At 42.6% G+C, this 12,244-nt stretch overlaps 1 protein-coding gene across 3 annotated transcripts in view; it reads right to left on the bottom strand.

The window, feature by feature from the left end:
* Positions 1-12,244, bottom strand: part of magi2b (membrane associated guanylate kinase, WW and PDZ domain containing 2b) — an 87,991-nt gene extending 75,747 nt beyond the window's left edge. For all 3 annotated transcript variants that reach the window (XM_004553379.5, XM_004553380.5, XM_012919665.5), the window contains exon 1: positions 11,580-12,244. In XM_004553379.5, coding sequence (XP_004553436.1) covers positions 11,580-11,877 — 298 coding nt within the window. In that variant the 5' untranslated portion in view covers positions 11,878-12,244. The remainder of the gene's footprint in view (positions 1-11,579) is intronic.

Genomic DNA, 12,244 nt, shown 5'->3' with positions numbered 1-12,244 from the left:
AAAATGAATTGAATTCAACTCCACTGTACTGACCTGATTGCTCCTTTCTTTTCTCCATTACAGCTTGCAAGGATGAACTATATGAACAAGAATGTAATAGACACCATGCTCATAAAGTCTGCGAGAAATGGCCATAACTCTGACCCTAACAAGTCAGGTGGAAAATACTTTTAAGCTCAGGCATGCTCCACTGACTCATCATCAAGGTGATTACCATTTCGTTAGGATCAACTCCAAATTATTGGCAGTAAAAGTCCAGAAGTTTAATAAATTCCACAATTGGAGCAGTAAACAGCTAAGCATAATACACTTAATATCTTGGTCTGACCAGGCTACACTGAACATTTGTCAATGCTAATGTTAAAGGACAGCAACATACACTATATTGACAAAAGTACTCACTCACTCATACAGATCATTGATCATTCAGGTGTTCCAATAGCTTCCATGTCAACAGGTGAATAAACTCAATCACCTTGGGATGAAAACAGCTTCTACAAACATTTTTGAAAGAATTGGACCCTCTCAAGAGCTCAGTAAATTCCAGCGTGGTACGGTGATAGGATGGCACCTCTGCAACAAGTCCAGTTATGAAGTTTCCTCACTTTCGGTAACAACCGCAACTCAGTCACCTAAAAGCACAGAGCAGGGTCAGAAGATGCAAATGGGCTTTGTGTTCAGAGGTCGACAACTTTCTGCAGAGTCAGTTGCTACAAACTTCCAAACTTCATGTGGCCTTCAGCTGAGCTCAAGATGAGTGTGTGGAGAGCTTCATGAAATGGGTTTCAGTGACCGAGCAGCTGCATCCAAGCCTTGCATCACCAGGCACCAATGTAAACATTGGTGCTTGGTGATGTAAGGCTTGGATCCATTGGATCCACTGATGCAAAGCACACCACCACTGGATCTAGAGCAGTGGTGGTGTGTTCTCTGGAGTGTCACACTTTTCAGCCTGGCAATCTGATCGTCTGGGTTTGTGGGTGCCAGGAGAACGGTACATGTCTGACTGCATTGTGCCAAGTGTAAAGTTTGGTGGAGGGGGAGCATGGTGTGGGGTTATATTTTAAGAGATGGGCTCGGCCCCTTAGTTCCAGTGAAAGGAACTCTTGATGCTTAGCACACCAAGACATTTTGGACAATTTCATGCTCCCAACTTTGTGGGAAGGTTTCGGGGATGACCCCTTCATGTTCCAACATGACTGCTCACGGGTGCACAAAGCAAAGTCCATAAAGACATGGATGAGTGAGTCTGGCTTCAACACAACAGAACACCTTTGGGATGAATTAGAGCAGAGACTGTGAGCCGGGCCTTCACATCCAAACCTCACAAACACTCTTCTGGAAGAATTGTCAAAAGATTCCCATAAACACACCAAATCCTTGTGGAAAGCCTTCCCATAAGAGTTGAAGCTCTCATAGCTGGAAAGGTTGAGCTGGCATCGTATTAAACCCTATGGATTAACAATGAGATGTCACTTAAGATTATATGCATGTGAAGGCAGACGAGCAAATACTTTTGCCAATAAAGTGCATCTTCCCTTCTGATTGATCAAACCTTTACAAACACCATGTATAAACAGCATCCTTGTTAGTCTCTCCCATAAGCACAATTTTAAGAGTCAAAATTAGAAAATGACAAAGCACATAACAAAGTAAAGGACTGACAGGTTGAGTCATCCAAGGTTTGAGTTATTCTCAAAGATCTTCTCAAATAAGGTTTCAGCCCTGTCACAAGAGATATTATTAGAATTTTTTTTTTTTTTTTTAGCAGGCTAGGTTTCTGCTTCAGTGAATTTAATGCAAACCATTTTCAATTTTCCTTAAAAATCCCCCACAAAGAGACAGATGTCTGTCTCTGCTGGGTGTTGCGGATCATTCAGGGTAACCAAAAGAATGTCTCTTCTGGGAAAAGGTTTGTGTCTAGTGGCATTTTTTAAAGATATCAGAAGGCACTGTATGAGTTTGATCGGATCTTGGCCCCTGAGCTCAGAGAAGGATTTAACTTTCGTAACTAGAAGACTAAATAAGTTCAGGTGGGAAACTTGTGTCTCTGTAGCCTATAAGAACATGATTTTGGTCCTTTTTTTTTTTACAATTTAAAAGACACAACTTACAGTTCCTGCTATCTTTGATGCTCTTTATGTTGAATTAGTCAGTGACAGGCTCGCCTTTATACACAGAAACTTGCACATTCATCTCAAACAGCAGAGTTGCTTCAGTGCAACTACTGAATGCAACACTTTTGAACTCAGTGGAGTTCAGTCTGCTACTATTAAACTTCCTGTGAGAGTGTCAGAGCAGATAGAGAGCTGCTCCTTTGAAAACTGATTAGACAGATGCTGTCCTCTACTGGTAGGAAGCATTAGCTACAGTTATGAAACGATCCAGAATGTAAATGAAGCACTTTAACACGTCAGCCGAGATTTCTTCCAGTAGAACAGGAAGCTGCCTGCTGCTGCAATGAGCATGATTGAGTCAGCAGTGGAATTTAAATTCATATTTAAGCAGAGCAGCCTTACACAAAGGGATTTTCCCCCCATTAATTTATTGTATGGAGGTACAACAGTGAAATGAACTCATGATCATGTGCATAAACCGATGCAGAGCAAAAAAATTAGAGGGTCTTCAAAACAGCTGAGGTGTGGTTATGAAAAACACGTATACACATATTATATATATAGTGCATGACGTGTGTCACAGTACTCTGCGTATGAGTTGGCTACTCTTCAAGCTATTCAACTCGGGAATGAAAGTGAGCCTCTTTAGAAAGTCAGAAAATCACACGCCATTGTTGGTAGCCATCCACCAGTTTCAGTGCAGCAGCCGGAGTAGCTCCTGACGCCAGCTTTTATAATCCTTCTCATTCAGATCTGAAGCCCACAGTGAAGCTATCAGATTAGCGCTGCTGGCTAATACACACTATGTCAATGAATGAAAACCATGCGCTGCCTTCTGTGCTGCCATGCCTGACTGAATAAGATATGATTCAGTGAAAGTAGGAGGGAAGCTGTTGTTTCACCACAGCCCTGACTCCCTGAGAAGGTTTTCTAAATACAGCAGATATCATTTTCAAAGCAGACCTGCTGACTTATAAAACACACAGAGAGGTATTGTATGCGCAAAGCCAGACAAACCGAGTGACTCTAAATACATGCGGCAGCTGTGATGAGCTGTCTGCCTCCACCTCTGGAGGTGAGAGGTGGTGGTGTCTCTCAGCTGTACAGTCGCCTCATTAAACCCTCAGACCTCTCGGCTGACTGAGACAGTGGGAGAAAAAGAGTAAAGTGACAGGGGTTGCATGTGAATGTCAGTAGGAGAGTGTAGTGAATATACATGTCTACGTACAAATGTAAACACTAGAGGACTTCCATTTTTTGCCACTTTTTATTTCTGTGTACTTTTTAGACCACAAAAAATTTGAGAGCCAACTAAAACTTCATATGAAAAACATATGGACCGGATCATACAGCTTAAACCAGTGGTTACCAATATGGATCAGACACACATACACAAGCGCCCGCCAGAATTGCAGATCTGATTGCACTTTTCTTCATTCATAATTCCATCAATTTTGACCTCTCCAACACTACTGCCTGAAATGCAGCCCCAAAACATGGCAGAGGCTCGATGATGTTTTACAGATGGCTGTAAACACTCACTGTTGTACTACTCTCCTGAGTTTCTCAGTACATACTGATGACAATGTGAAGCCAAAATGTAAAATTGTTTAGATTCTTTAACAAAAGAGATCTGTTACCAGTGATTTTCAGCCCAGTTCCTTGTGAATGGCATAAGAATGGCATCTTTACATCTTTTCTGATAAGGCTTTGCTAGTAGATCGATCAACCAAAGATTCAGATGCATCTCTCAGATCCTGTATTATTTCTTAAGGACATGACATTCAGGTGCTGTTCTTCTGCTGTAGATAGATTTTAGCCCTTCCACTTCTTCTTTTGTCCTCCACTTGTCCAATTTCCTTTAATTCTTTAAGAACGCACTGCACACCATGCCAAAATATGCCAAGTTTGTTTTTGTCATTCTTTATAGATTCAACTAAAGGAATGGGAACAAATTATGAGTTTTTGTCACAGGCTAGAATAGAATAATCCTTTAATTCATTTTTTGTCACAGACTGCTAGTAATAAATATACAGTTTAAGTTGTCTGTTATATACAGACACATCACTGTTTTTTCCTGTGATTTTGGTGCCTTTTTTATGCTTGAATGATTCATAGGTCAGTGTTACGTACCCTAAACGGTAGAAAAAAAATAAAACATCCTCTGAAAGGCCAGATACAAGGACTGTACTGAAAATGAGTGAAAAAGGAGCCAATATTCAAAAACTTTGAAAGACATTGAGAAAGCCTGGAGAAGTATTGCTCAGGGCCTCTTTAGAAGATATAGAAGAAAGTCCTTCTCCTTGGAAGCAAAATATAAAGAAATGAGGGATTATTTAGAAGCTTTGCGCAATAATGTTCATTCAACCAACAGAATATTTTCTTGTATTATTAGGTTTTGTATCCTAATATACTTGCAGTTAGGCAATATTTGTAATTCATAACTTTTACTTTTACTGAGGATTTTGCAGCGTGTTGCTGATTCAGTAAAAGACCAAAAAGGAAAAAAAAATCTCACACAGGCACAACATTTTTCTCTTACGAAGCAAAATCACCTCAGCCTGATTACATTACTTTCACTGCGGTTGTCACAAGATAAAGAAGCTCCACTAGGTGGCCAGCGGTGTAAGGTGTAAAACATAAATACCCACAAATTAAGATTTATTTATACAGCCATGCTTTTAAAACCAATTTTCAGAATTCAGTGTAAAATAAACAATGAACATAATGTCAAGTAATATGTCATATAAACAAAACAAACAAGGAAAACAACCGTCAGAGCAAATATGCCCCAAAATCAGCTTCGTCTTTATATTTTTACCATTTTTGTGTCCACGTTATTTCATCAAAAGAGATGATTCATTGCTGAAATCTTGCACACAAAGACAACTTTCTATTGTTCCCATAATGAATGTGTGCATGCATACATTTTACATACTCGCACTTAATTCCTTTCTCAGCATATTTCACCCCCCCTCTCTCAGCACTCAGACACACTCATCCTGAATAATCATAAGAATTTGATGTTTATCTCAGCCAGTATGAAATGCAGCCTCACACAGCATCATATGGTCGCATTGCCACATCGATCCATCACTAAAATCTGTGCTGTCACAGATTCTGCAAAAATGCTAAAACTGGCATCATAACCAGTCACATCCTGACATTAGAATAACTGAACGGCGGGTGAACTGGTGTCACGGTTCTTAAAAACTCTGATCACATCATGACTCGAATGACATTTAGGGAAAATCACTTGACAAAAACCTTCTTTCAGTCACGTCTTTCACACAAAGACACGGCTTCTATCTGCACCTCACAAACACATGCTGCAGCACAGTCCCAGTGCAGTCCCATGCAGCGTGTCCACGCTAAGGAGAATTACATTGACCTAATTCACTTAACTGGACCAGTTAGATATTTGGTCATTGGCTGGCTGAGCTCGGGTTTGATCCTCTGAGCTGAGCTCCAGCAGCTTCTAGCCTCAATAAAATCATCCTCCGCCTCTGACAGAACTCATCTCTTGGTGAGTTATTAATACCAACGGAGCAGACAGGATGTTATGCACTGATTCTTCAAGCTTCTCATCAACAAAGCGACATGAGAGCAGAAGAAGGTCGCCTTCTCTCCCTCTGCTCCATCTGTCCCCCAATACTGTACTTTACATCATTAAGAGGACTGGCAGCACTTGGACAGCCAAGTCAGAAAACTTGACAACATCAGAAAATGACCCAAAGTGTAGATTTTAGAGAGATTAAAAGCTAACTGAACAACCATTAAGCTTTTTTGTGCTGCAACACTGCTGTGGCTGTATTTTCTATTTTGTTTAGTTTTTTTATATAAGCAGTTTTATATGGCCTTGCTTGGACAGTAGCTTTGAGATTTGTGCTTTGTGACCATCGACGCCTCCAAAGAGTGATTATTCAGTCTGAGCTTAGCAACCATAACCATGCCTGGAAAGCCTGTCAAGCTTTCCAATTTCTCCTACGTGCTGTGTTTGGATCAATATATCTTTTTTAGAGTCTTAAAAAAATTGCAATAAGACATCAGAAAAGACTCATGAAAATATTCAAATGTGTGTTTTTTTCTGCTCTGAAATAAACTGGAAAACATGCTTAAAAAGCTTAGCGCATACAACAATATCCTTAATAGCTTAACAGCCTGTTGCATTTGTTTGTGGAAAATGGATACCGCTACACAAAAACAAACATACTATTATAAAAGATTTTAGGGGTAAAATGAAGTATTTGTTACGCACTTCATTTATTCAAGGAAAGTCTAAATTCCAGTACACCCACCAAATTGAAGGTTTGCCTACCTCCCTGTCTGCACACAGCTGTAAAACCTGAAAATATCCCTTTTTGATAAATAAAGATATTTCAGAATCAGAATACTTTATTAATCCCGAAGGAAATATTTCCTCACAGTCTCAGCTTTTTGCATGTTTTTCTTTTTCAAGGATTAAAAAAAAAAATTAAGGTTCATCTAAAAAACTACATTTTTACTAATACAAAGATTTTTAAGGCTAACGCTACTATATTTTACTTTATTTTGGTGTTATTTATTCCCCTATTATTCTTATGAAACAAAGAAGTCTTCATTCTAAGAAATGGGTCAATTGTTTGGTCTTCATCACACCATGTCTGAACTTGAGCAGTGCAAAATTCATGTTAACACAACACAGAAACTTCAATAAGTATCATTTTTATTTGCTGATAGGTTGTTTAGGCAGCATATAATCACTCCATCTATGCATACGCAGTTAACAGGTGCACATTTAAGCCTTCATGAATGTTCGCTCATCTCAACCATACATCTAAAAGAAGACCTTTGTGTCAAACTGAAGATGTGATGTTTAACGAATTCGAAGCAAAATTGCGATCAAATGAGCCCGCGTTCTTGTTGTAAACTGCAGATTTGAAACAGTCAACTTCACAAAGCAGATCATCAAATTTATGCAATCAGTAGGACGAACATATGTTTTTACTGCTGTCTGCAGAATCCCAGTTAACAGTTTCATTAAGGAACCGCGAGCTTGCTGGCCTGCCCCGTATAAGCTGTGGGCGAGTGCTGCACAGTGTGACGGAGGCTGACTGTGCTCCACTTAGATGTTAAAGGCCATGTTAACATTTTGAATTCATGTTGTTTTCCCTCAGAAGGAACACATATTGTGCTCACAAACCCAACTGCATAAAACATCCCGGGGTCTTCCACCTCCACACTTTTCTCCGCGAGCCAAAAATATATACTACATTTGGAGGGGAGAAAATTAAATTTCAGAGAGACAAGCAGTGACAGCGTTGGTTTCTTTTCTTATATGGAGGAATCTTCAAGTAGGGAAAAGGGCATTTCTGATATTCTGCTTATTGGTATGTAAATTATATCAGGACTTGTTGTAGATTCAGCCTGAATCTGAATGAGAGAAAAAAGGCTCCCAAAACAGCTGATATTACCACTTGTCTTATTTGTCTCCAAGTTTATCGATTAAGTTTTAGTCATATAACTTTTCAGGGGCTTTTTCCCCCCAAAAAACTGAAAACAGCAGTGAAAATTAATGAGATTCCAAACATTACTGAACATTTTCAACATGCTGTCATTTTTTATTTCTACTAAATCAGAACAGCAGTCGCCTCAAGATGTAAGGTAAAGACTCTGCAGTAATACGGAAAACCCCAACAATCAAATGACCCCTTTGAGCAATGCACTTGTGACAGTGGGGAGAAAAAAAACTCCCTATTAACAGGAAACAAGCTCAGGGAGGCCATCTGTTGCGACTGATTTGGGGTGAGGGGAGAAAGATAACATCACAGGTATAGACATAAACACATTATTTTGCTTTTAAGGCTACGTCCACACTAGCCCGGATAGATTTGAAAACTGCCTTTTCTTCTGAAAACGCTCTGCGTCCACACTAGCGTTTTCAGTCATGTTCACAGAGTTGCGCGTCCACATTGAAACGGCCCAAAACGCTTACGTTCCAGTCCTGCGCATGCGCAAAAGCGTGTGAGAATTAAAGAATTTGAAGAAAAGATATCTGGAGCATGTACAAAGTGATATTAATCTTTTTTTAGGGCTGTCAAAATTGAAAGCAATCCACACAACTGCTGTATAATGCACTCCGCTATCTTTGTTTAATTGGTCACATGACTGGAAACAAGCTGCATGTCCAAAGACATGCAACTCGTGGGGATAGGTTAATTGGATAATCCAAATTGCCACTAGGTGTGAATGTGCGAGTGAATGTGAGTGTGAATGGTTGTCTGTCTCTGTTGTTGGCCCTGCGACAGACTGGCGACCTGTCCAGGGTGTACCCCGCCTCTCGCCCCATGATAGCTGGGATAGGCTCCAGCGCCCCCCGTGACCCTGAAAAGGATAAGCGGAAGCGAATGGATGGATGGATGGATGGACTGCATCACATGACTAAGTCTGCGTTTTCGAGTGTCCACACTGCGACGGGACAGCTCCGTTTTGAAATGAATGCGTTTTCGAGAACGTTTTCAAAACGCTGCGTTTTACCTTGAGGAAAACGCCATCTGAGTGTGGACGGGAGGCCAAAACGGAGAGAAAATGATGCGTTTTCGTTTGAAAACGCATTAGTGTAGACGTAGCCTAAGAATGAAGAACCTGCCAGACATCGTCTGTAAAATAAATAAATAAATGAATGAATAATAACAACAAGAGGGAACAGAGTCCATTTTGCCAAGTGTCTTTTCTCACATCTCCACCACACTCTTCTCTTAAAACTCCACCTTTGTCTTTCTCACTTTGTCACGCACACATACACACACTTATTCACACTTCTCTCCACTCCATACTGTTCTAACACCTCTGCGGTTGTGATCTTCATGGCACTTCTATAAATCTGCCTCACTGAGTCGAGCAGCCGTTTGCACCTCACTCACGCTCGCTCCGGATGAGGTGATGAACATGGAGGAGAGCTCTACATCAAAATCATTAGGTGCAAACGGGCACAAGCAACATCTAATGTACAAACGAGCAGTTTAAGCTCAACAACAACACACTAATTGTCATAACAGGCCTCGTTTCGTGTCACGTCAACAGCGAACCAGCGTGGACTCACTCGTTTTCTTATAACATCCGTGACTCTCCAGCTATGACACGACACAGTGTCATCAGTGAAAAGGCCCTTTGTTTTAAGCTTTTGGTTTTTTAGGGGGGTGGAGGGTGGAATTAGGAGAGAGCGGAAGATGACACAAAGCATTTGAACCCACGCAGTGACTGACCTAACCACTCAGCTATCCGTTCAGCCAGGAAGTTCCAGAGTATTGCTTAAAAAATGTAGAAATTGTTATGCTTTGTTGGTATTTTGTGGTGCAGTTTGTTGCTTTGATGGTGAGATTTATTTACAGCACATTCATTTACAAGACAGAGGGGTGAGAATTTTGAAGCAGTTAAACACACACACAAACATAGACGGGGAATAAATAACAACTCCCCTGAGATCTGCACTTGAAATTGTTTCTTTGTTGGCAATCCAGCTATCACGCTTAAATAATTTCTGTATAAAAGAAAGCAGTTTGACTGATTGACACATGATGTTTATGGACACTTTTAGAAAGTGATACGTCCTAAATGACAGCTCACACCTGCGTGGTGCAATGCACACAAAAAAAATTTGCCAACACAGATATTTTTTGGGGGAAACAAATATGCATGTTTGTTCCAGTAAAATCTGCATGACTGGCTTCCCTCGTCCCATCGATTTAAATGAGAGCACAGTGAAAACATGTCTGAATGCCGTAGTTCCTAAAAGACTGTGATGTAGGCACATGAAGGAGGTGACGGCAGAGTCACCTCAATGTGGAGGTCCATCAGGCCTCTCTGCCAGTGCAGTGATCCCTCTGGGACTGGAGCGGGGCTTTCTACAGTGTACCTGACTGGAAATAGCCTGTTAAAACGTGTAAGTGCGTGCATGTCTGCATGGTCGGGCAGACGTGATTGTGCACTCAGACGGGACATCCATATCTCTGATTTTTTTTTTTTTGGCTGTGTGTGGCCTCTGAGTCGAGCGGCTGGACTCCTTCTAGATGATTCCTCGGCGGGCCGTGAGTGTGTCAGCAACTGTCTTCCATAAATATACTCCGCTCTCCACTGGATGGAAGTCAAATACTAATATGACAGGGAGAGAAAGAGGGAGAGGGAGCGAAAAAATATATGTAGTGAAGGGGACAAGAAGCTGTGCACAAACAGCAGAGGGCTCAAGGACGTTCTCGGCAAAGACGACGTTCATCTGGAGAGCAGCGAGGTGGGAAGTTCAATACACGCATAGACTCATGTTTAAATGCATAAGTGAGGGAGGAAGAGAATAGACCTGTCTGTTAGGGGCACATTAGCATTTTAACCCCTCACACATCACAACACCACACTCCCACTCTGTCAGCAGCTCCAACTCAGTAATCAATCACGTTGATGCAACCCATGGAAACACAGGGACTGAGACAGAGCAGGCGAATCCTCTGTAAACATGCTCGGCAATGTCCAAAAATAAAATTAAAAAACTGCGTGATTTCAAGCTACACTGAGGCTTATTTCGCAGCTGGGAACGCAGCCCTTTTTAGCCACTTACTGGGGCTTAACTGAACCTCAGAGGGTGCGATGATAAGCATCTCCTCCACTTTTAACTTCTATCCAATGTTCTCTCTGCGCAGACACCCTGACTGCTCTTACACTGGCTGACAGAAGCAGGTCACTCAGTCAAGTCTGCTGCCAGAAATCCACTGGAACATCACAACAACCCTCCATCTTCAGAGGCTACAGTTTGGTTTTGATTTTGTTTTTTTTAATCAAAGCACCCTCAAAGCTACCCTAAGCATGACCTGCACAATTATTGAGTATTTCATGAGCACCACATGTGCACATGCCAGTGAATTTTTAAAGGGGGTGATCAATATGAAAGCTTCATGGGAGTGCAGGTATCGTGGAATAACAGCACTGATCTGGGCTGGCATGCAGCAGTTGTTTGTGTGAAGCATGTCTGTCTGCTCAGACTGTACAGCAGCCAGCAAAGAGAAGAGAGAGAAGAAGAAGAAAAACATTTGATCCACAGCGAAGGCCTCGCGTCCTCGACCAAAAAAAAGGAGAAAACCGCAGGCTGTGGCATCAAGCCTAAACGGACACACCCCCTCCAGCCTGGAGGCATCGAACCAGCGATAAACAGACCGCGGCTGCTCCTGGCTGCGATGTAATCATTATAGTTGCTGATCCTGGTGGACTGAGCCCTTCATTACGGCTCGTAATTGTATTTCAGCAACAAAACAGGCCTGCAGCCTAGCAAAGGTCCGTGTTTACACCGGCTTCTCGCTTTAATGCAGACTGACAGATGACTGCACGAATGACATCTTAATCAAACCAGCAACACTCATTTACACAAACACGCCACACACGCACGCCTCTCCGCGGATCCGCGCTCCTGGCCCCTCTCCCGTCCAGCGCATATCTCACCTTGCTTGACACATTTGAAGCGGACCGGGTCTTTGCAGTGTTTGATCACGGCCAGCACGTCCCGGGTAGTGAGCCCGGCTACTGGCATGTCGTTGACCTCCAGCAGCAGTTCATCCTGGGCCAGTTTGCCGCTCTGGATCAGCCCCTTCCCTTGCTTCACCTCGCCGAAGTAGGGGAACTGGCCGTTCTCCGCGCCCCCCTTCAGCTCGAACCCCAGCTCGCCTTCTTTCCCCCGGGTTATCACCGCTTCGTGGACTTTGTTGGTCCAGTGGTTTTTCTTCTTGAGGCTCTTCGACATCGTTAGGGCGAGTTAATCACCGCGGGCTAGCCCCTGCAAAAGCCTCCTACCGTCTCATCTCTGCCTTTTGTGCGAGCGGCTGCAGCTTCACGGCGCTCGTGGCTCCATCATCACCGGTGCACGCTGGCGCAGTGTCCGCTCTGCGAGCCGCGCAGTCGGGCAGAGAGCTGCAGTACAGCACGGCAGCGGACTGAAATAATTATCACTCTGTCAGACACACAGACGTAAGAGACAGATCCTGGCGGATGACCCGGATGTGAAGCCTGAAGGAGGGGAGAGATGAATGGTTCTGGTTCGGCGTAAAGGGATGGAGAGGAGGGGAAATAGCACAGGAGGCGCTTCACTCTTACTACACTGCCAGGGGAGC

The sequence above is a fragment of the Maylandia zebra genome, linkage group LG7 (assembly GCF_041146795.1).
Source record: "Maylandia zebra isolate NMK-2024a linkage group LG7, Mzebra_GT3a, whole genome shotgun sequence".
Classification (NCBI taxonomy): domain Eukaryota; kingdom Metazoa; phylum Chordata; class Actinopteri; order Cichliformes; family Cichlidae; genus Maylandia; species Maylandia zebra.
Note: the sequence above shows the minus strand (reverse complement) of the source record. Positions and strands in the feature narration are given on the sequence as shown.